We start from the raw sequence: 26,050 nt of genomic DNA, 5'->3' as shown, positions 1-26,050 counted from the left end.
ACTGGGGATGAGTGTGCATCTGTTCAGGAGCTCTGCTTGCTCTGTGAAGACACGTTTGGGCTACTAGTACTAGTACAACTATGATGGACAAACTGTAAAATCCTGCTGCGCCACATACATTTTTGCTGTAAGGTTGGGGGCAACCTCTAATTACACCCTTATAGGGAAAAGAAGTTAGGGCAGTTTTGACGAATGCCATTATTCAATTTCTTGTTATTCAGTGATCCACTAAGCTTTGGCTATGTATTCATTATTGTTTTCTTTGGTTCTGGCTGAAATGTTCTCTCAAATGTAAATAAAAAATCCTCACCAAATGTATTGCAAGCACTAATGTAATTTTATGTGCATTGTTTATAGATATAAAAATTCTAACCATATTCATTACCTATATTTAAATCCAATAGATGTGACACCCTGCTTGCAAGAAAACAGGAACTGCAGTTATGGCTGTGTACAGACTGCTGGAGGACCTGTCTGCTTCTGTCCTGAAGGATCTGTGCTTGCAAGTGATGGGAAAACATGCAGAGGTCAGTACTATAATATGTCATCATCAGTCAGGCTTACAGTATGACAAATGATTTCGTTTCCTCAGCAGTGTTTTATATATGTAAATTATTTTGTCAAAATGTACCTTAGACAATAACCTGTTATGTGAAATATTGACTGATCTCACCTTTCTTCAGTGTCATAAGTTATCTATATAATAAGAGAGAAAGTGTGTGTGTGTGTGTGTGTGTGTGTGTGTGTGTGTGTGTGTGTGTGTGTGTGTTTGTCCTATAGGCAGGGCCAGATTGTTGTACCTAGCTCTACCAAATTTGGCATGGTGGTGTAGTTTGACCAAGATTAGGTTTTTGCCTAGATTTGAACTTTGTCAGGGTGACACATGGTCAAACAATCCCATAAAACCAGGACACTCTTAAATTACACAGATTCTGGGGCTGGCTTCATACACACTAGGGGTGTGCACCGGCCACTTTTCGTGTTTTGTGTTTTGGTTTTGGATCTGGATCTTTCTTCGTGTTTTGGATCTGGATTGGTTTTGCCAAAACCACCCTTCCGTGTTTTGAGTTCTGGGTTTTGTGTTTTGGATCTGTATTTTTTTGAAAAAAAGCATAAAAACAGCTAAAATCACAGAATTTGTGGGTTTTTCTGCTCCTATGCTATTATTAACCTCAATAACCTTAATTTCCACTCATTTCCAGTCTATTCTGAACACCTCACACCTCACAATAGTGTTTTTATGTCCAAAAGGTTGCACCGAGGTAGCTGGATGACTATGCTAAGAGATACGAGTGGGCGGCACAAACACGTGGTCCATTTAGGAGTGGCACTGCAGTGGCAGACAGGATGGCAGTTTGAAAAACTAGGCCCCAAACTATACATAATGCAAAGAAAAAAAAAAGGTGCAAGATGGAATTGTCCTTGGGCCCTCCCACCCACCCTTATGTTGTATAAACAGGACATGCACAATTTAACAAACCAAACATTTCAGCGCCAGGGTCTGCCACACGACTGTGGCTGAAATGATTGGTTCATTTGGGCCCCCACAAAACAAGCTGGCAATTAATCTGTCCCTGCACAAACTGGCTCTACGGAGGCAAAATGTCGTCCTCATCCTCCTCATCCACCGATTCCTCACCCTCTGCAGTGTTGTGTACATCCTCATCCTCACAGAGTATTAATTCGTCCCCGCTGGAATCCACAACCACAGGTCCCTCTGTACGTTCTGGAGGCTGGTCTCCCTGGAAGAGTTGATAATTCATTTTATGAACATCATCTTCTCCACATTTTGTGGAAGCAACCTCCTACGCCTTTCGCTGACAAGGTTCCCGGCTCAACTAAGCACTCTTTCGGAGTACACACTGGAGGGGGGGCAACTCAGGTAAAATAGAGCCAGTTTGTACAGGGACCTCCAAATTGCTTCTTTTTCCTGCCAGTACAGGTACGGACTGTCTGACATGCCTACTTGGATGCTGTCACCGATGTAATCCTTTAACAGACAGACGCACGCTTGTCGCTGCTGCTTTGAGGCTGCAAGTGCGGCTACAGCCCACACAATTCACAAAGACAGAAAAAAGAAGAATATTTTTATTGTTTGTGTAGCACACTTTGAGGGTGTCACCACCCTTTAACAGACAGACGCACGCTTGTCGCTGCTGCTTTCAGGATGCAAGTGCGGCTACATCGCACACAAGTCACAAACACATTAAAAAAATAGTTTTTTATTTTTTGGAGCACTTTGAAAGTTACACCACCCTTTAACAGACAGACGCACGCTTGTCGCTGCTGCTTTGAGGATGCAAGTGCGGCTACAGCCCACACAATTCACAAAGACAAAAAAAAAGAACAATATTTTTATTGTTTGTGTAGCACACTGTGAGGGTGTCACCACCCTTTAACAGACAGACGCACGCTTGTCGCTGCTGCTTTGAGGATGCAAGTGCAGCTACAGCCCACACAATTCACAAAGACAGAAAAAAAAAGAACAATATTTTTATTGTTTGTGTAGCACACTTTGAGGGTGTCACCACCCTTTAACAGACAGACGCATGCTTGTCGCTGCTGCTTTAAGGATGCAGGTGCGGCTACAGCCCACACATTTCACAAAGACAGAAAAAAAAAGAAGAATATTTTTATTGTTTGTGTAGCACACTTTGAGGGTGTCACCACCCTTTAACAGACAGACGCACGCTTGTCGCTGCTGCTTTGAGGATGCAAGTGCGGCTACAGCCCACACAATTCACAAAGACAGAAAAAAAAGAACAATATTTTTATTGTTTATGTAGCACACTTTGAGGGTGTCACCACCCTTTAACAGACAGACGCACGCTTGTCGCTGCTGCTTTAAGGATGCAGGTGCGGCTACAGCCCACACATTTCACAAAGACAGAAAAAAAAAGAACAATATTTTTATTGTTTGTGTAGCACACTTTGAGGGTGTCACCACCCTTTAACAGACAGACGCATGCTTGTCGCTGCTGCTTTAAGGATGCAGGTGCGGCTACAGCCCACACATTTCACAAAGACAGAAAAAAAAACAACAATATTTTTATTGTTTGTGTAGCACACTTTGAGGGTGTCACCACCCTTTAACAGACAGACGCATGCTTGTCGCTGCTGCTTTGAGGATGCAAGTGCAGCTACAGCCCACACAATTCACAAAGACAGAAAAAAAAAGAAAAATATTTTTATTGTTTGTGTAGCACACTTTGAGGGTGTCACCACCCTTTAACAGACAGACGCACGCTTGTCGCTGCTGCTTGGAAGATGCAAGTGCGGCTACAGCCCACACAATTCACAAAGACAGAAAAAAAAAGAACAATATTTTTATTGTTAGTGTAGCACACTTTGAGGGTGTCACCACCCTTTAACAGACAGATGCACGCTTGTCGCTGCTGCTTTAAGGATGCAGGTGCGGCTACAGCCCACACATTTCACAAAGACAGAAAAAAAAAGAAGAATATTTTTATTGTTTGTGGAGCGCACATTGAGGGTTACACCATCCTTTAACAGACAGACGCACGCTTGTCGCTGCTGCTTTGAGGATGCAGGTGGAATCTAGACGGGATTTGGAACCGGGGACACACTACCTCCATCAATTGTCTAAATCCCACTGCACTAATGGCGGATACCGGACGCACGTCTAACACCAACATAGCAGTCAAGGCCTCAGTTATACGTTTTGCTTCAGGATGACTGCTGTCGTACTTCATCCTCATCGCTAGGGACTGTTGGTGGGTCAATTGTTTAGTAAAAGTAGTGATGTTCCTACTTCCTCTCTGGGATGATGAACAACTCCCAGCAGCAGCAACAGCACTAGGAGGAAGTGGTTCTTGATCTTTCCCTATTTTATTTTTATCGGAGAAAGTTTGGTCCTCCATTTATGTTATATTGATATATACGTGCGGCTAAAGCGCACACAAACACAGAAAATATTTTTTTATTTTTGCTGGAGAGTAGTGCACTTTGTGGTTAACACCACCCTTTAAGAAATGAGCCAGCCGGCTCTTTACTTATGGGACACAGGCGCACGCTTGGCGCTGCTCCTTTGTTGATGCACGTGCAGCCACAGTGCACACAATTCACAAACACAGAAAATATATATTTTTTGGTTTGGACTGGAGTGTAATTTGGGGGTTACAGCACCCTTTAACGGTCAAGCCAGCCGGCCCTTTACTTATGACACAGGCGCAAGCTCGGCATTACTTTGTTTATGCACGTGCGGCTACTGCGCACACAATTCACAAACAGAAAATATATATTTTTTTGGTTTGGAGTGTACTTTGGGGGTTACAGCACCCTTTAACGGTCAAGCCAGCCGGCCCTTTACTTATGACACAGGCGCACGCTTGGCACTACTTTGTTGATGCACGTGTGGCTACAGCGCACACAATTCACAAACACAGAAAATATTTTTTTTTTGGTTTGGAGTGTACTTTGGGGGTTACAGCACCCTTTAACGGCCAAGCCAGCCGGCCCTTTACTTATGACACAGGCGCACGCTTGGCACTACTTTGTTGATGCACGTGCGGCTACTGCGCACACAATTCACAAACACAGAAAATATTTTTTTTTTGGTTTGGAGTGTACTTTGGGGGTTACAGCATCCTTTAATGGTCAAGCCAGCCGGCCCTTTACTTATGACACAGGCGCACGCTTGGCACTACTTTGTTGATGCACGTGCGGCTACTGCGCACACAATTCACAAACACAGAAAATAATTTTTTTTTTGGTTTGGACTGGAGTGTACTTTGGGGGTTACAGCACCCTTTAACGGTCAAGCCAGACGGCCCTTTACTTATGACACAGGCGCACGCTTGGTACTACTTTGTTGATGCACGTGCGGCTACTGCGCACACAATTCACAAACACAGAAAATATATATTTTTTTGGTTTGGAGTGTACTTTGGGAGTTACAGCACCCTTTAATGGTCAAGCCAGCCGGCCCTTTACTTATGACACAGGCGCACGCTTGGCACTACTTTGTTGATGCACGTGCGGCTACTGCGCACACAATTCACAAACACAGAAAATATATATTTTTTTGGTTTGGAGTGTACTTTGGGGGTTACAGCACCCTTTAACGGTCAAGCCAGCCGGCCCTTTACTTCTGACACAGGCGCACGCTTGGCACTACTTTGTTGATGCACGTGCAGCTACTGCGCACACAATTCACAAACACAGAAAATATATATTTTTTTGGTTTGGAGTGTACTTTGAGGTTTACAGCACCCTTTAACGGTCAAGCCAGCCGGCCCTTTATTTATGACACAGACGCACGCTTGGCACTACTTTGTTGATGCACGTGCGGCTACTGCGCACACAATTCACAAACACAGAAAATATATTTTTTTGGGTTTGGAGTGTACTTTGGGGGTTACAGCACCCTTTAACGGTCAAGCCAGCCGGCCCTTTACTTATGACACAGGCGCACGCTTGGCACTACTTTGTTGATGCACGTGCGGCTATTGCGCACACAATTCACAAACACAGAAAATAATTATTTTTTTGATTTGGACTGGAGTGTACTTTGGGGGTTACAGCACCCTTTAACGGTCAAGCCAGCTGGCCCTTTACTTATGACACAGGCGCATGCTTGGCACTACTTTGTTGATGCACGTGCGGCTACTGCGCACACAATTCACAAACATAAAATATATATTTTTTTTGTTTGGAGTGTACTTTGGGGGTTACAGCACCCTTTAATGGTCAAGCCAGCCGGCCCTTTACTTATGACACAGGCGCACGCTTGGCACTACTTTGTTGATGCACGTGCGGCTGCTGCGCACACAATTCACAAACACAGAAAATAATTTTTTTTTTGGTTTGGACTGGAGTGTACTTTGGGGGTTACAGCACCCTTTAACGGTCAAGCCAGATGGCCCTTTACTTATGACACAGGCGCACGCTTGGCACTACTTTGTTGATGCACGTGCGGCTACTTCGCACACAATTCACAAACACAGAAAATATATTTTTTTTTGGTTTGGAGTGTACTTTGGGGGTTACAGCACCCTTTAACGGTCAAGCCAGCTGGCCCTTTACTTATGACACAGGCGCACGCTTGGCACTACTTTGTTGATGCACGTGCGGCTACTGCGCACACAATTCACAAACACAGAAAATATTTTTTTTTTTGGTTTGGACTGGAGTGTACTTTGGGGGTTACAGCACCCTTTAATGGTCAAGCCAGACGTCCCTTTACTTATGACACAGGCGCACGCTTGGCACTACTTTGTTGATGCACGTGCGGCTACTGCGCACACAATTCACAAACACAGAAAATATATATTTTTTTGGTTTGGAGTGTACTTTGGGGGTTACAGCACCCTTTAACGGTCAAGCCAGCCGGCCCTTTACTTATGACACAGGCGCACGCTTGGCACTACTTTGTTGATGCACGTGCGGCTACTGCGCACACAATTCACAAACACAGAAAAAAAATTTTTTTTTGGTTTGGAGTGTACTTTGGGGGTTACAGCACCCTTTAACGGTCAAGCCAGATGGCCCTTTACTTATGACACAGGCGCACGCTTGGCACTACTTTGTTGATGCACGTGCAGCTACTGCGCACACAATTCACAAACACAGAAAATATTTTTTTTTTGGTTTGGAGTGTACTTTGAGGTTTACAGCACCCTTTAACGGTCAAGCCAGCCGGCCCTTTACTTATGACACAGGCGCACGCTTGGCACTACTTTGTTAATGCACGTGCGGCTACTGCGCACACAATTCACAAACACAGAAAATATTTTTGGGGGGGTTTGGAGTGTACTTTGGGGGTTACAGCACCCTTTAACGGTCAAGCCAGCCGGCCCTTTACTTATGACACAGGCGCATGCTTGGCACTACTTTGTTGATGCACGTGCGGCTACTGCGCACACAATTCACAAACACAGAAAATATATATTTTTTTGGTTTGGAGTGTACTTTGGGGGTTACAGCACCCTTTAATGGTCAAGCCAGCCGGCCCTTTACTTATGACACAGGCGCACGCTTGGCACTACTTTGTTGATGCACGTGCGGCTACTGCGCACACAATTCACAAACACACAAAAAATATTATTTTTTTAGCACTTGGGGGGAGCACCCCTGATGGACAGAGCACCCCCTGGACAACACTACAGCACCCCTTTAGGACTGGGACACTGCACAGGACTTTGGAGTGGACACAGCCCCTATAGAGAACTGACTGCACAACACAGTCCAGCCAGCCCCTATGGACTTTGAAGTAGTGGACACAGCCCCTATTAACAACAGCAGCACAGCACAACACAGCCAGCCCCTATGGACTTTGAAGTAGTGGACAACAGCAGCACAGCGCAGCACAGCACAGCACAACACTACTCTGCACTACACTACACTACACTACACTACACAGCCCAGCCAGCCCTAACTCCCACCCTCCCTCTTCACTGTCCACAGCCGAGTGAGAAAATGGCGCCGACGCGGGTACCTTATATAGGATCCAAAACCCGCGAGACTCGGAAGGCGGGATGATGATATTTTGCCTCGATTTCAGATCCGAGTCAGGCGGGAAAAGTCGAGCCTGACTCGGATCGGCCTCGGATCGGGGGGGCTCGGGGGGGTTCGGATTTCAGAAATCCAAACCCGCTCACCCCTAATACACACACTGTCACACTCTCATTTCTTCCAAAATGCTGTGTTATATCACTTTTCCAACAGCCACATACATAAAATACGGAGTTAGTCAGCCCTCTGTGTTTGCATGATAAACAGATGTTAGCAGCTGCGATAGCATATCCGTCTGCAGCTGAATAAAACCCTCTGTTCTGCAGTGTTTTCTAAAAGTCAAGTGATTTTGGAAGCTATACTGATTTCTGTTCTATAAGTCAGTCGGCTCCTGATAAACCCCCATTCCAAACAATATGAGAATACACCTGCCTGGGCATTTACTCCTAATTTGCATAGTTATCCAGGCTATAGACGAGGACAATGTAAAATATTTAAAACTGCTGGTGTACTTCAGGGTCCAGTCTTCAACCCGGCAACGCAGGGTATCCCAGCTTGTTGTCATGAATCAGGGTCTTAGCATCCCTTTTAGACTCAGACATTCATTCATTGCAGTTTCTGAAACATCACAGGGGCGCCTACCTGGGATTAACTGATGCACCTGTGTTTTCACCTGGTCAGCTAGCAATGACTAGTGACCACCTCCTAGTTAAACCAGTTTCTGTGTGCAAGCCATTGCCTCAACAATATGTTCCTACCCTGGATAGTTCAAGGCTGCAGGCTTTCTTTGTATCCTGTGTTTGTGTCCTCTGTGACTTTGTTGCAACTTCGTTGGTTCATTAACCTTCCAGCTTTGTAGTGTTCCCACTGCATACAGACCTGTTGTCAGGATGCGGCCTGGGATCATCCACTACTCACCTCTGCGCCAGTGTCCTTGGGCTTAGGTGTTCAGTAGCTGGGAGTGGAGGTGAGTGGTGACTGAATATTCTCCCTGGGGTCTGCTAGGGCTTCCATGCATGCATCCTGGTTCCCGGGGTGCCAGGCATGGGTGCAGCCATGTTGGTCCATCTTACCTGACTAGTCTCTCCCAATGGTAGTCCTGTGGTCACTCAGCAGATCTTCTGATCCAATGACCAACTACCCAGGGGTATTTAAGTCTGGCTCCAGGAACAAGAAAATGCTGTTCAACATCGCTGTTCCAATGACTGTGATACTCACCAGTGTTTCTCCATGTTAGGTCCTCAATGTGTTGCTTCAGCCTTCTCGCTGTCCTCCAGTGTTATTTATATCAACTCCCATGCTGACTTCCAGTGTGTCATTTCTGTTCTCTCACTGAACTCCAGTTCTTTACATTACAGCTCTTTTGTTGTTATTATTGTGCTGTTCTGTTCCCCAGCTGCCTCCCTGTGTTACTGTGGTGTCAGCTTTCATGCTAATTACTAGTTAGCTCTCAGCTGGGTCTCTAGCAATTCCCAGTACATGCTGTGTTACATCTCCCTGTGTTCTCAGTGCAAGTCAGCAACTAGATCCTTAACAAATTCTCAGTGCATCTCCTGTGTTCAAGTATTCAGTTCATTCACTGATCTCCTGAGTTCAAGTATTCAGTTCATATGTTGGTCTCTTGTATTTATTCAGTCCATCTGCTGATCTCCTGTGTTCAAGTATTTAGTTCATTCACTGATCTCCTGTGTTCAAGTATTCAGTTCACACCCTGATCTCCTGTGCTCAAGTATTCAGTTAATCTGCCGATATCCTGTGTTCAAGTATTCAGTTCATATGCCGATCTCCCGTGTTCAAGTATTCAGTTCATACGCTGATCTCCTGTGTTCAAGTATTCAGTTCACATGCAGATCTCCTGTGTTCAAGTATTCAGTTCATATGCAGATCTCCTGTGTTCAAGTATTCAGTTCATACGCTGATCTCCTGTGTTCAAGTATTCAGTTCACATGCCGATCTCCTGTGTTCAAGTATTCAGTCCCAGCTTATCCTTTGTGTCCTAGTTTTTAGTATTTACGCTAGCCTCTAGTGTTATTTCATTCCTAGGGGCCCCAGTGCTAATTCATTCTAATATAGTTCCGGTCTTCCTGCCACTCCCATGTACCTGTCCAGGTGGCTGCGGCCTGCTCACTTGGTGCAGTGAAGCCCATATCCAAACTGGAGGGGTCACTGGTGAAGACCACCAAGTGAGTCAGACTCCGCTCCTCTGGGGAAGTCTAGCCAAACCTGGGTTTACCCGCAATAGGGAGACCTAGTACTGTCACTCACCTGGTCGTTCCCTAGCCGCCCTAACCTGCTGGCTTTTGTCTTCTCCTAACGAACTTTCCATACGGTTCCTGACAGTTTCAACAGCCGACAACATGCAAGCCACCAGGTTCCAGGGTGAAGCGGTTTTTCAAAACCTACTTTTTCGTATGAATACTCAGGAAACAACTCAGCAACTCATGAGACAGCAGCTGCTAGAACTTTCTAGTCAATTGAAGGTTATTCATTCTGTTCTTGCTGCTTTGACTCCAGAAACAACACAAGTTCTGCCAGTGAATTCTCCTGTGTCCTCTTCTGCAGAGTTTTGTTCTCAAGTTCCAACTACTCCTACGGAAGAAACTTTTTCCGTGTATACTAGTCAATCTCTCAAGTGTCCTCTGGTCTCCTAATTAACTGATGTTTGTGACCTTGAACATTTCAAGAGTATCTACTGGCTTCTAGAACAACTACAAAGTCTCCATCCCAAAATGTTTAAAGTTATTCCCAAGCTTTCTAGTGCTACTCCTGACTTGACTAACATCTATCCAAAGCAAACTAAAGTAAGGCATCAAAGTTTCATGCACCTTAAACTTACTGAGGTTGAACGTCAGCGGCGCCGGGAACTACACCTGTGTTTATATTGTGGTTATGATGATCACTGTACTGTACTCTGCACCCACCGAGAACTGGTGGCAAGTGTGAGACTCCCAACATCTGCGCTTTTGGTTCTTCCCATCAGTCATTAGTGGTTCCCATTTCTTCAGTTAGGTGATGTCCACGAAGCTAAAGAAAGTTCACGTTTTCCATTGGGGCCCTGTTACAAGATGCTTCTACCCTCGTCTAAGAAATTTTGGGAGAATATTAGAACCTCCTAAAGTCAGGGACACTTCTCATTCCGTTTCTACCAGTCACAGCCCGGATTCTGTTTCTACCGGCCACAGGCCCTGATTCAGAGCCGGACGCTCTTTCAGAGCGCTCGCTCTGAATCAGGGCGTTTTTTTTGTTTTTATGGAGCCGGCCTTATATCTAATATCTCCTTTGCTGCAATTACAGTCGATCTAAGTTCACTTACATATGTTACAAGTTTGGTAATGTAATGATTCACTTGTACAGGCTACTGAATAAGAATTTGAATAAGATCTACCAAGATACTAATAAAGATATAAATACAGATAGCGCTGGAATCATATTATGTGAAAATAGGATCCTAACCACCGGCAGCAGCAGGAAGTGTTTTAATCACATAATTTAATACATATAATTTTTCTCACTTGTTACTTTCTTCTTTGAACTATTACTTTATATATTTCACCACGTCTAAACAATATCAATGTTGTTTTCAAGGTTGCTCCACTCCAGACAATGGTGGATGTAGTCAATTGTGCAGGAAATTCAGAGGAGAAAACTTGGAATGTAACTGTTTTCCTGGGTACACTCTGCAATGGGATAAGAAACGGTGCCTTGCTTCAGGTCAGTACAACTTCATAGATTTGTTCATTGATTTATTGTTTCTCCTTATTCAAGTTACAATATTTATATTCTAAGGGCCTGATTCTGAGTGGATGCATCTGTTAAATAGACGCATCTCCTGTTTGTGAGCTGACTGCACAAGCTTCTGATCGCCAAACAGTGTATGCATGCTCTGCCTGACGTGTCCGAAGTCACAATTAGGTGTTTGCATGCCACATCTTGTGCTAACAGAGACCAGTGTGAAGTAGATGTTTCTGGGTAGTGAGTATGGAGGCGTGCTGAGCAGATATTTATGATGGGAGCATTGTGTACATCTCCGTGCGAATGTGAGCCGTGCGTATGGGTAATGGATGCCTGTTTCAGGCAGATCTGTTGCACCTAGCATGGGCTGGTGTAAGTGCGGGATAGGCTTGCACATTCACATACACAGACTTGCGACTTAGTTCAGCCAATTGTCGCATTAACATATGAAAGTGAGTACAATGCGCAGCCGAATGGAAAAGGGGCCACAGAAGCATGCGACTCAGAATCAGGCCCCAAAAGTCTATTTAAAAATATCAGACACTTACTACCAAGTTTTTATTTGCAATAACTAGTTTTTTCTCTAGAATATTCAACCTTAAAAACGTTTTTTGTGCTTCAAGTACAGGTCCTCGGCCATTCTTACTGTTTGCAACTGTGCATGACATACGGAGAATGAACTTTGATGGGACACATTATGAAAGTCTACTTGACTCACAGATGGGGGGAGTCTTTGCACTGGACTATGACCCTGTGGAAAATAGGGTATTGTATACTGAACATATATTGTTTTCTCTGTTACAACTTTTCTGCATTAAAGGTGTTACCCATTTTACACATTACACTTTTTTATATCTCCTCAATATATCAGTGACTTTATTAAGTGTTTCACTTTGCTAGGAAGTCTCATACCTGGAATCCAGTGTTCCCTGAGCAGAGCCTTTGGGTTGCTCAGGTAACATTTCAAAGAAATATATCTGGGCTAGTAATTTAAGCCTACTATGGCACTTGGTTAAACAGAGTCACAGTAAAATTCAATATTCACCTCCTATCCTCCCAGAAGCTCACACATCACTCATCCCAAGATGCCCCCAAATGCCCTGCAAACCTTCCACATGATGTTTGATCGTCACATGCTTGAACTTACCCTAGAATCCCCCACATGCCCTCAGGGCATTTCCAATGACACTAGCCTACCTATTGCACAGCACTACTAAAATGGTTCTTCAAAAATAGTCTAGTGTCATAATAATTTAGATAAGGTGTCACGGCTGCCGACACTTGAGACTCCAGGAGGGAGGCAGGCCTACTAGGCACAATAAACTGGGGTGGTCTTTAGGAATGACCTTTCAATGAAACTCAGTAGCACAGGATAAAAGTAAAATAGAATTTATTCACAAAAGAATTATAATCAGCAAGGTATCATATAAAGTCTCAAACAGCACAGAGATTCATATATGCAACAATAAGTATAGGAAAGAATCCCCAAATATATATGCAGTCTTTAACATATACGAACTAACATGGTAAGGAACCCCGAGTCCAGTATGAGGCTAACACCTCAGGATGGCATTGAGGACCTTGGACAGGGTAGAACCCTGTAGTATTGGAAATCCGGAGCAGAGCGAACCCTGCAGAATAATATAGTTCCGGGACAGGGCCGAGCCCTATAGTGCACTGAGTGATGAAGCAAACTTGAGCCTTGTGGTATAGTGAAGACAGAGCAGGGTTAAGCCCTGTAAGGTGATGATATTCCAGAACAGGGTTGAGCCCTGCAGCATGGCTAGAGTTCGTAGCAGGGTTGAGCCCCATAATGCAGAGAATATTGAAGCAGGGTTGAACCCTGTGATATGATGGAATTCTGGAACAGGGTTGAGCCCTGCAATGTGGCTAGAGTACAGAGCAGGGTTGAGCCCTGTGATGCAGAGAAGATTATAGCAGGGTTGAGCCCTGTGGTGTGGCTAGAGTATGGAGCAGGGTTGAGCCCCGTGATGCAGAGAAGATTGTAGCAGGGTTGAGCCCAGTGGTGTGGCTAGGGTTCGGAGCGGGGTTAAGCCCCATGATGCAGAGATGACACTTTAACAGTGCAGTTGACAACTGTAACAAGGATGAGTTCAATATCCACAGGAACAAAAAGACAACAGGTAAAGTGCAGCAAAATGATGAAAGCACAATGATGGAGCAAAAGCAATACTTAGACAATAGGAATGCTGGGCTCTGTAGTGCAGTGGGTAACTGGCATCCAAAGTTCATCTGGAAGATAACAAAGTCCACAGCAATCCACAGGCACAGCGGGGATCTGGCAGGAGTCCAAGAAAAGACCTGAAAGCAACGTTGCACAGACACTGAGGCACAGTTAGTAACAGGCTTTATACTAGAGGTCTGTGATCCATAGGAAGTTTCAGAACATGTGACCCAAATGGAATCAGGTTTGAAATAATGAGCAATCTAGGAATCCCACAACCTGACGACACCTGGGAAACAGATGATAACTTTAAAACTCTATTCCATGAATGAGAAGCATGCCAGCAAGCAGGATAGCTCCTCCAACAACCACAATGGAACTTTGGCAAAAGTAGTCTATCTTTATGTACTGAAATAGTCGCAGTCCTGACATAAGGTGTTCCACTATTTTCTTATTAACATTTCAGGGGCCACTAGTAGTTAATTAAAAATTATATTGATTTATATTTAATATTGTGTACATTTATGCTTTATTATGCAAATAATATATTCCAACCAGTATATGTTTATATTTTAAAATGAAAACAATGTTGGAAATATTTACACAGATCTAAGGGGGTAATGTGACTCTGTACATTAAATAAAGTTTTGACAATTCTGTCAGCAGTAGGTTTGGACTCAACAGAGAAAAAACAGATTTGTTTATTCAATTACTTATACATTTACAAACTTGAATTTCTATCAGCCTGAATGTATATTATTGTAATATTAATAATGCACCACAAGATGGCACTCTTATCTGCTTTCATTAAAGCTTTTGACTTTGCACAAACTGTAGTGACAACAGTACAGCAGCAACTAATTTGAGCTGTTATTAAATGTAAACTTAGAGAGCATTTGAGTGATTATCCATTTAAATCTGCAGAATTTTAAATTAATCCAAAATTGATTACAGAAGTTATAAAAACATATACCAGACCTAGTTAGTCAAAGACTCCCATGTGTCTAAATTTTCCCAGGACAGTCACAGTTTTGGTACTGGAAATCTGTTACAAAGATGGCTTATACATAGATTAACTGTATTAAAAGCATTACGATTCTCTGTGTTACCGTATTTGGCTCTTGAGGAAAGGAAAGCATGATGTGTTTTGCTTATGGACAAAGTAAACTTCATGTCAGTTGCTTTGCTTGTCCATGGTTATTTTAAAAAATGCCGATTTTTTTATATCTCAATTAAAATAATAAAATCTTGTACTCCACATGTGGATGTGTTGAAATATAGTTATTAAAAATGATCTGTATTGCTGCAGTCATTTCAGCTAACGGTCCTAATAGTCAACTTAAAGAATGTGATTACCCTAATAAAGATAAATGGTTCAGAACTGTCACACCAGCAGAGAAATAGCACACACTTTTTTAAATGTTATAAAGGAAATTATAGACTCAAAAGTCATCAGGTTCAGCAGGTCAGACACTGTCCAGTCATAGTTACCTATCCCACATAATGTCTGGGAGACTCCTGGCTTAAATTATTAGGAGAACTCCAGGACTCCCAGAGGTGGGTGGGGGAGTTTACTAAAGTACAGTAAGCAGGATTGTGTCATAATGATGCAAATTGCATCAAGCAGCTCAACAAGGGATAAATAATAATGTGTTAATTGATTGGATTATACAGTATAATATATCATTAGAACTAAGAGGAAGATGACTCTCATTTTAGGTCAAATTAATGCAACTATACAGAGATTTCTGAAGGATACATTCATATTTTTATTACCAGTGTGTACATACTTATTCATTGATTCCATTCATGCAACTTGCTGTACACTGAGCATCACCAGTATCATGTTTTATCCATTTGCACAATTTTATTCTTAGATTTACTTTGCACACACAGCTCTGAAGTGCATAGAAAGTGCAAACATGGATGGCGGTGGTCGTGAGAAAGTGATTTCTGAAGCCTTGGACACTCCAGAGGGTGTTGCTATTGATGCCAATAACAGAAAACTATACTGGACTGACAGAGGGTATGGATTTTGTATCTTTTCAGATGCTTTGTGCTTTTGGGGGTAAATACAATTACGAGTAGCGAGTTTGTTTCATGAAACTCACAGACTTCGCACGAATACGTACTCCCGAGAATTCTCCAAACCAATAAAAAATGCCAATAAAAAAAAGCTGAGGTTTGCGAATTGCCTGCCAAATGCGATGTGAGAGATGTGCATGAAAAAATGGGGAGACCATCCTGGACCACCCAAAATTGATAATTACATTAGCAGGACCGTATAGAAGGTTGTTTGTGGGCATTAGGAAGGTACTGAAGGCTTTTAAATGGTGTCAAATGGCTGATTTGTTTTTTTTTAAAATGCTAGAGAATGATAAAAAACAAACTTTTTTTTACTTAATCTTAAACTAAGAAAGCGAAAAATGCAAAAAAAAGTAGGAAAAAATTATATATTGGGTTACTTTGAGGGTACTTTGAAAACTTTTAAACAAATGATAAAATAAATATTTTTCAATTAAAAAAGCATTGTAATTAAATTTGGGGTGCCTAAACTAATGATTTTGGGGTAATTTGAGGAAATTCTTTCCCCCAAAATGACATGTGATTATTGGACTAATTAAGCTACTTGGAAACTTCCAATTGCCTAATTAGTCATTAGGGGGGGTCTTCAAGGGGTTCAGTACAGTGTCCCGACATTTTAACCTTAAAATAAAAATGTTCCTTTCCATCTCTCACCCTCAGGGAGGTGCGAATGGAAAGATGCGAATTCAGGGCCTGATTCAGCAGTGCATGCTAGTGCACTGCTGAAGGCAGATCCCCGATGTTTGGGAATCTGCACAGGCGCCAGACCCTTTCAGCGCATGTGCAGAATGGGTCTGAGAGTGCGCTTGCAAACTGGCAGCAGACTGTCAGTGATTGACAGACTGCTGCCATTTGGGGGCGGGGGTGGCGACAGCCTCCGTTACCTGAAACGGAAGCGTGTCGCTGCCGTTGGGGGGGAAGGAAGAGGCCAGGATCTACGTCGGGTGATGGAGATTTTCTGGCCTTTTCCTCTAAACTGCGGCGGCCGGCTGCGGAACCCTATGGGTCACCGCAGCCGGCTGATGGTATGCAAATTAACCGATGCTGCATTGAGCGTGATGCCTCCTGTGCATTACCATATCTGCAAAGAATCGCAATTGCAAAGCTGCCTGAGTTTAGTAATATTCAGTAATATTTTTGAATATTTTGTTTATTATTATCTTTGTACAATATGTATTTTGGGGATGTAGTTAGCATCCCGGCGGTTTGGATGCCGTTGCTCAGAATACCGGCACCGGAATCCCGAAAGCAGTCGGAATCCCGGCACCAGAATCCAGATGGTAAGTATTAGCATTAGGGAGAGTGTTAGGCTTAGAGTTAGGGGTAAGGGTTAGGTCAGAGGTGCTTCGAGAGAAGAGGTGGCCCGTGTGCAGGCTCCGATCGGACCCCTGTCCTCTCCGGCGCCGCAGTAGACTCTGGCATTGTGCCAGAGTCTACTGTGCATGCACAGGTCTCCAGGAATATGGTGCCCGCATCGTGTTCTCAGGACAGTTCTATTGCACATGCGCGAATCACCGGGGAAATGACTGCAGTGACCGTTTTCCCGGTGATTTCTGCAGCACTGCAGGCAGCGCCGGGCCGGCGGAGAGGTAATTATATGAAATTGGGTGCAGGGTGTGAGATGCGTGGATCCCCCTGTACCCAAGGGCCCGTGTGCACCACACACCTTGCACCCATTATAATTATGCCCCCTGGATTAGGCTGCGGGAGGTGAGGATTAGGCTGCAGGGGAGGAGGGTTAGTCTGCAAGGTGGGCAGGGTTAGGGATTAGGGTTAGTGTACTTACGTAGTTAGGTCGGGATTCTGACTGTTAGGATGCTGCTGTTGGTATTGTGACTGTCGGCATCCCGACCGCCGGGATCCTGTACCCAACCCATATTTTGATATCCATTGCTGAACATCTAATTCTTATAATGTAACCATAATTGTGCTACAATAGAAAAAGGTTTATTCACAATATTATCTACTATACTGTATATAATCAATAACTTGTGGACTGCACTGTTGATATTCCTATTCCCTTTATAAAAATGTTTCCAAAACAAAGATGAGAAAAGCTGCAGCAAAATTCTGCTGCAGATCATCTTTGTACCTCAAAATATGTGTTTCCCAACTATTCATTCCACATGAAAGATACATGAAGATGCAGGTTCGGCCACATCTTACAGTTAGGGTTCCTTGTGCTTAGTGGAAGAAAGAGTGGGCAAGCAAAGGCCAAGTTCAGTTGCAACAAAATCAGGGGTGTATGCCTGATAGCAAACATATCTGTGCCACTAGGAGTATAATAAAATGGTGAACACGGGTTTGGGAAAGTATGTTTTTTAACTTAAGAACCTTTCTTTGCTGTTTGTAGTTTTGTTATTTTTAGAATGTTTCTATGACACTACAGGTCCCAGCATGCCCTGGATGCCACTTGTAGTTAAGTATTTTATATTTTGCTGAATTTATAGCCTTTGAACAACTCATTATGTTGTGTGTTGTAGTGGAGTAGGACTGGGTAAGCCTAATTCTGTATGCAAAACGTCATTTTTCACAGCCAAATGTGGAACAAGCAGATACTGTACATCTCAGTGTTGAAAGTTTTTCTCACTTCTACAAAACAACCATAGATTGCTAACTTGTCTTTATTATTTTTATCTAACAGAAAATCTTGTATTGAAAGAAGCGATTTGAATGGGGAAAACAGAAAAACAATTATTCAGGAAAATGTGCATCAGCCAAGAGGAATTTGTGTTCATCCACTGGTGGGGTAAGAAGCAATGATGGGCCATTGTGCTCAGCCTCTTTATTACTTAGCATTATAGCCTGGTTACAGTGGCTATAGTTGCGGGCAATCGCAGGAGCATGATTTACTATCTTATGTTAATGCGGGAATCCATTTCAACTAATGCATGTGTAAGCAGAGGGCCTGATTCAGAGCCGGACGCTCCGACCAGAGCGCTCGCTCTGAATCAGGGCCCTCCTACCTAAAAATGGAGCGGCCTCCTGGCCGCTCGCATAGCTGTGGGTGAACACACACAGCTTATGTGAGCGGCCAAAAAGATGGTCGCGATGGTCAAGACCATCGTGACCATCGGGCTTGAGACGAGACCCTGCGGTAGGGTCTCGCTGCCGCAAGCCCTGGAGTGCTTTTGGCTCTATCAGAGCCAAAATCACTCCCACTGACATCACTAGTGATGTCAGTGGGGCCAGCTCCAGATGGAAGGCGTTCCCATGGGAACGCCTCCGTCTGGGCAGCAACGCCCCCGGCACGCCCACCAAAGGGGGCGTGCTGTCAGTCACCATCGACAGCACGCCCCCTTTGGTGCGAGACCCATAGCGACAGCTAGGCTGTCGCTATGCGGGTCTCGCGCATGCACACGACGGAGCTCCCTCATGCGCATGCGCATTAGGGCACCATCGACCCGCTTGCGAGCGCTCAGCTCTCGCGAGCAGGTCTGAATTAGGCCCAGAAAGCTCTGCCACCCACCGTCATCATTAGTATTACTATTCAGCTGGCTGCACACGCTGAGATATCATAGTAGCCAATATCAGGAAATTGGACCAATGTGACAAAGGCCCTGATTCAGAAGTAGATGCAATGTCCATCACTGCTGCAATCTCGTACACAGCCGATCTGAGAAGTTATGTTGCAGCCGCCGGCTTCTCAGATGTGCTGCTTGTGTACAAAGCATTGGACGCACATCGGTCTCATCATCGGACCTCTGAGCCACTCTGTGGTTGCTCAGAATGTCCATTGCAAATAACATGTCATGGCCAGAACTACCGCATAAGACGTAGACGCCGGCTGTGACACGTCTCCTAAACGATCAAGACACGCTTGCGTTTGAGTCACCATACCCCCGTTACCTCCCCCAAACAGACGCTGTCTGTCAATCATTATTTACCAATGTAGCCATATTGGACACTATTTCTGAAGTGTGGTTCTTGTGCTGGACATAAGGTTAGCCTGTGCAATTTCACAAAGACAGATTTAATACAGCTACAGATATAGCAGCATAGTTTTAGGTGATTAGCACATGTGCCAAATCTACAAGGCATTGATTGTGCCATTTACAGTTTGCTGAAGCCGGGAAAGGCTGTTTCTGGGTCCCCATTCCTGGCAATGGAGACAATATGGAATCGGTATGTAATGCCGGCTGTCGGGATCCCCTGTCTATCGACAGCGGTATCCCGATGGTTGGTATCCCGATAGGAGTCGGGTAAGTATACTTACCCTCCCCCTAACCCTAACCCACCCTTTTTGTAGCCTAACCATAACCCTCCCCACCCGCATCCTAACCCTCCCCGTTAGTGCCTAAACCTAAGTCTCCCCCCTTCATGCCTAACCCTAACCCTCGCCCTTTAGTGCCTAACCTTAACCCCCCCAGTGGTGCCTAACCCTAACCCTCCCCCCTAGGGGTGCCTAACCCTAATCTCCCCTAACAAAACCTAACCCTAACCCCGCTACACTGCCTAAACATAACCCTCCCCCCTGTAGCTAACAGAAAAGGCGCCCCGGACTTACCTCGTTCAGTCTGGTGTCATTCTGGACTCCGGCGTCAGGATTAAGATAGGCGTCGGTATTTCAACGCCTATCTTAAGACCCTTGTCAGGCTTCCCCCATCGGGATTTAGACCGGTGTCATAACTGCATCACGGACAAAATTGCTATTGCCATCTACCCACAGCTATAGCGAGCGGCCAAAATGATGGTTGTGATGGTGAAGACCATCGCGACCATCGGGCTTGCAACGAGGCCCTTGCGGTAGGTTCTCGTTGCTGCAAGCCCTGGAGTACTTTCGGCTCTATCAGAGCCAAAAGCACTCCCACTGACATCACTTGTGATGTCAGTGGGGCCGGCCCCAGACGGTAGGCGTTCCCATGAGAACGCCTCCGTCTGGGCAGCCACGCCCCCGGCACGCCCACCAAAGGGGGCGTGCTGTCAATCACCATCGACAGCACGCCCCCTTTGGTGCGAGACCCATAACGACGGCTTGGCCGTCGTTATACGGGTCTCGCGCATGCGCACTTGGCCAACATCGACCCGCTTGCGAGTGCTCAGCGCTCGCGAGCGGGTATGAATTAGGCCCACTGTTCCTATCAATTTATAATGACCATTAATGTATATTATCCATGTCCTTGTCCTAAATTGTATTGTACTGTAAGTCGCTTGTCAACTTATTTGTTTATGTACTATATAAGGTGCGGAACACTTGTGGCACCATATAAATAAAGGATAATAATAATAATAATAATAATAATAATAATAATAATAATAATAATAATAATGGATATTGGAAATGTTTTTATTATATCTGTTTAATAAACATATGCTTCTGGAAGGTACAAAAGCTTACTGCATACTTTAGGTCCAAAGGTCAAGTGGGAAAGGAAGAGAGATAGAGACTTGATTTTCATCACCACTTCCCAGCACCCTGTTGTACTGTAACATGATTGTGTCATCACTCAGCAGGGAGGCGGGAGTTTAGTCACATAAATCACGTCATCGAGACTCACCCAGTGGGACCTAAAGCATCACTAATGCCGCACATCCATTAGCAGACCAAAAAACGACTGCACGATTACGACATTGTAATCGTGCAGTCATTTCACAGTCTGTGCTGTGCCTACACTGAACGAGCAGATGTTCAGTGTAGGCACCCTCCATCATCTGTGAACATGGCCAATCTGTCATTATCGGCAGATTGACCGGCATGTTGATCCGATGATTGATGTCGGAAACGACCAGCGGGAGCGGTCATCACTGGTCGTTTCCGACTTAAGAGTGCATGATTTGTGCACGATTACTGAGCGATTGCACGATTACAATGTCGTAATCATGCAATTGCTCAATAATATCGGCATATGGATATGCGCCTTAAGGCCCGGCACTCTTTACAAGAAGGGGAGGGGGATGCATGATGGAGAACTACTCTCCTGGGTGTTCAGAGGAGTCCCTGATTTGGGGAATCTCCGAGGACATGTGTAAAAGGAATTACACTGAAATATAGGCCACTGTCCTGAACTGCCAAGGAATTGTTAAAAGTTTGAAAAGTTTTTTCCTGGGGGTTAGGGAAAGTCTGTAGGGTCTATTTACTAAGCAGTGTTAGGAGAAGTGAAAAGTGAAGAGTGAAAAGTGATAAGGTGCCAGCCAATCAGCTCCTAACAGCCATCTCACAGGCTGTGTTTGAAAAATGACAGTTGGGAGCTGATTGGCTGGCACCTTATCACTTTTCACTTCTCCTAACACTGCTTAGAAAATAGACCCCTGTGACTCCAAAATAAGAAGGAAATGGCCCCAAAATGGGCTCTCTACACTTCTTACAGTTACAGTTACAGCTTACAGTATTTAAATGTCTTGTCACACAATCTGAAACTTGTTTTCTGGATATTTGTGTGATATTAGACAAAAGAGTCCACATTCAGCAGGGGAAGCAGAGTCAACCATTAGCTCCTGTAATAAGATGCCAGCCACTGCAAACCCTCTAATACGTTACTTTTTTGTAGCTGTATTGGTACGATGCCAAGTGTCCTGCTTCAATACTTATGGTGACATGATGTCACAAAATGGCATTTGCATTGGGGGATTCATTTTTACACTTTCTATATGATTTTAAGTGTCTAGTAAAACACAAAATAGATATCTATATTTAAAGAAGATATAAAAATAAATTGTTATTGATTATTATAGCTGGTTGTGCCCTGACTTTCCCCACAAGGTTGTAACTTTTGTCAGCAGCAAAAAATATAAAGTGATATATACTGTAGGTCAGAGATCTAAGAGAAAGCAGAGTCAATCAGAGGCAGTATTAAACTGAAGCCAATACTGATAAATTCTCAATCTGCTATTTTATTATTTTTAACTTTTGTGAGATTTGTGACTGACTTACTCGCTCACTAGTAAGCATGCTGACAGTTATATTTTGTCAGTGAGGGCTTTCATTGCAAAGTTAGGAGCTCACATAAAGCCAAATATCATGTGTTCACAAAGTCATGTTGTTTTAAAGGATTACACTGTTTGACTTGTTCTTTTTTTTTTTCGAAAGGAGATTATTTTGGACAGATATAGGATCATCCAGTCCACATATAGGTAGCTCCCACCTAGATGGAAGTGAAAGGACAGTTGTGGTCAGCACTAACCTGGTGTGGCCAAGTGGAATTACTGTGGAGACCATCACTGATAAGCTATATTGGTGTGATGCCAAGAGATCTGTCGTTGAATCATCTGATCTGGATGGCTCAAACCGACACACCATTTCCCAGAATGAAGTAGGTGAGGTTTTGGGGTTATATACTATTTAACCTTTTTGTATGAAAATATTAATCAGTCTGGTATGCACAATATACAGTACAAGCCCCATCAGACGTTTTGGGCACTAAACAGCTTGACAAACATGGTTCCCATCTGAAACTCTCTTCATTGGTGACTAGTATACAATCAGAGCCCATAATGGTGGTAACTGTTGACATTCTGGTAGCTAATGTACAAACCAGACTACAATATTAAGGCTAGTATACTGTACAAAGCAGACTTCTTTTTGATAGTACATAAATTAAACTTTTAATATTGTGGCTAATATATATAGCAGACTTATGCCTGGTACACGATGACTGATCAGGTGGCAGACCAATCCGCTGTCAGAGTGGCTGAGTGGTAAGCTATACACACTGACCATTCAACTGCTCAATATGTCTGGGCTGACATCACGACAGGGCAGGCATTTAAATTTGCATCACCCATTTGAGATGTCAGTGTCGGCGTCCCTGCAGCAAGTGTACAGGCAGTCGGTGGGTGGCCTGCTCACGTGCAGATGCACCAATATATATTTTACATATATATGCACCAGCGGAGCTGCATGGCCTACCTGTTATGTCTGTGATCAGGGCCGTAGCTAGGGTAGTGCGGCTGGTGCCATCGTACGGGTACCACAGGTCAGGGGGCGCTGTTTGGGCCTGTCAAATTTCTGTTTATTATCATTCTTGCTTGTAGATTCCCCTTATTTCATCCCCAGCATCTCCTGGCCTCCCCTATCTCTTCCCTGGCCCTTCCCCATGAAGCCATGGCCCTTTTTTGGGTGCATTATGTCCCCTTGAAAAATGAGGGGCGCCAATGCTCTTTCTGGCACAGGGACCAAAAAGTCTAGTTACGGCTCTGTCTGTGGTTAACATCATTCACCAATATGTCGGGTATACACACCTGGCGATACACTCACAATATATTGTTCATTGATAGAACGAGTGATATATTGCCAAGTGTGTACCCAGCATTATGGCGGGATGTATCATGTATTCAGGGGCATATTTATAATGGGTGCAGGGTGTGCGGTGCACATTGGTCCGCACTGCACACCCTTTTTTTTTTCATACTTTCCTCTCCGAAGTCCCACAGAGTAGCGCTACATAAAAAGCCTGAAAATGGCATCTTACGCATATGCAGTAGGAAATCACCGGGAAAATGGTGCGACAGACCAGTGCCTGGAGTCTTCTGCTGCTGTCAGTTCACTGATGGCAGCCGGGAAGAGAAGACGGGGCCCCGGATGGGGAGTGAACAGAGGCACCCTCCTCTCTTAATATGCCCCTGCATGTATTGCATATTCTATAAGATACATCCTGACCCTTATTGCATGCATAGCGGCGTATAGTTATGTATACCGTATGCATGTATACTAACAAATAATTTCACTCTAGCCAGCTCTTATGATAGGAGCAGTCCCTCACGATGTAAGTACTTCTGTGTTATGACCCGGGAGTTCTATGGCGCATACGTGGCCGGAGCTCGATACATATGAGGATTGCGGAAAACCTCCAAAAATGGCAATTTCCAGAGGTTTGGCCGCATTTTACAATTAGTACATCCTGCCCTTACTGGCTAACAAAAAGGCGTACCAAAAATCTGGGGATTAGTCAGTGTACAAAGGACAGTCCCAATTTCATCATGACAGTCCCAATTTGAGGGCTCTGTCCTGCTTTCATGATTGGAACTACATTGTCCCAATCTGCTCAGCAGATGGGACGTGTGTCCCATTCAACATGGCTAATAGCAGAGCAGCAATGAATGAGTGCCATAGGCACCTGCTACTGGTGCAAGTATATAGGTGATTGCATGAGGCACAGGAGTGGAAGAAGGCGCAGCCTAGCACTTTCAATGCTGTTTTCCCCCCTTTACATGTAGCTACACCCACTTTGTGGTGCTGAGATGCATCCTCATGACTTGACCATGACTCTTCTCCCGATGCAGGATCCCAGAATGTTGGGAAGTATGGTTGAAGCATGACTCTAATCTGGTGACAAGCGGGTAATACAGGTATCCAGTCTGGTAGCTAGTAGTTACAGCAGTCCTTAAGTATGGTGACTAGTGCTTTAAACAGAGTATGAAACAAGAGCTTAAATCATTATGGGGTCAGTGGTCTAAAACTGACCCCATATTCTATTTAAAACCATGTTTGCCACAACCTTAATTGCTGTGGGGGAAGTGTAGATAATAAAGTACTTGAATAAACTTCCTTGTTGGGGATCCTTTCCAGTAAAGTTCTAAATAGAAAATGAGAAAGTAGCTGTGCAAGTGATTTGTATAGCCAGTTATGTTCATGCAGAACACTTGTCTGAAGGGATAAACTGTTTTTCCAGAGAATGTTGTAAAATCCAGACCTCCAAATAATTGGAAACATGCACCAGTGATTGTCAATGAATTGAGATTGTTTAAGCAGGTCTTCAATCTGGTGGGTTGTGGCTGAAGCAGGCATCCAAAGTTGTGATGAGGTTAATATTTTTATTATTAATTTTATTTATATATTTCCCGAAATATTATGCCTATAATGTTTTCGGTTATTCACATCCATCCCTGCCCAAGTGGAATTCCATCTCACAGAAAAGTACACACATGTATCAGTTTTGGCACAAGTCAGTTAACATACCAATATGTTATTGAATGTGGGAAAATAAAATGTAAACAAATTGCATCTAGTGGTTTAGGCCTCCAATCTGGTGGCCATTGCCTAATTCAGATAGCCAATCAACAACCAGTAGGGTTTTCTACTGTGGACGGAAACCGGAAACTCACTTTTTAAAGCAGGCTGCTAATATGAAGCTTAAATGTTTTGATCTAAATATGAATAAAATCCCCATGTTTTTATTTACAAGATAAGGTGCCTATCCACTAGGAGATATGAAAACGACTGCACGATTACGACATTGTAAATGTGCAATCGTTTGTCAGTCTGTGATGTGCCTACACTGAGCGAGCAGTCGTTCAGTGCAGGCTCATCAATCATCTGCAAACATGCTCAATCAGACGTTATCGTCAGGTTGACCAGCATGTTTGCACGATGATAGATGTCTATGAATGTTTATGAACGACTGAACGATCATTATCGTTCAATCACTCAACTTCATCGTAGTGGATGGACACCTATAGACCCAGATTTGCTATATATTATTGTTAGCGCCAATGACAAAAGTCTTTCTGTTTTGTATCCATACAGTATGAGTTTCTGTTTAGGCTGTTAATATGGTTGAGGTGTAGGTATTTAATTGAAATAAGAATGTTACTAGTTCAAGAAGTAATAATAAATATGCCAAAGGCCAGTTGCACTTG

The 26,050-nt window shown here is 43.9% G+C and overlaps 1 protein-coding gene across 2 annotated transcripts in view; it reads left to right on the top strand.

Annotated features, from left to right (window-relative positions):
• EGF (epidermal growth factor) overlaps window positions 1–26,050 on the top strand; it is a 162,105-nt gene that overhangs the window by 77,423 nt on the left and 58,632 nt on the right. For both annotated transcript variants that reach the window (XM_088456410.1, XM_088456409.1), the window contains exons 8-13: window positions 405–527; window positions 11,059–11,184; window positions 11,834–11,970; window positions 15,268–15,416; window positions 18,120–18,224; window positions 22,503–22,729. In XM_088456410.1, coding sequence (XP_088312536.1) covers window positions 405–527; window positions 11,059–11,184; window positions 11,834–11,970; window positions 15,268–15,416; window positions 18,120–18,224; window positions 22,503–22,729 — 867 coding nt within the window. The remainder of the gene's footprint in view (window positions 1–404; window positions 528–11,058; window positions 11,185–11,833; window positions 11,971–15,267; window positions 15,417–18,119; window positions 18,225–22,502; window positions 22,730–26,050) is intronic.

This window comes from Taudactylus pleione, unplaced genomic scaffold, assembly GCF_031769625.1.
Source record: "Taudactylus pleione unplaced genomic scaffold, aTauple2 ptg000703l, whole genome shotgun sequence".
In the NCBI taxonomy this organism is placed as follows: Eukaryota; Metazoa; Chordata; class Amphibia; order Anura; family Myobatrachidae; genus Taudactylus; species Taudactylus pleione.
Note: the sequence above shows the minus strand (reverse complement) of the source record. Positions and strands in the feature narration are given on the sequence as shown.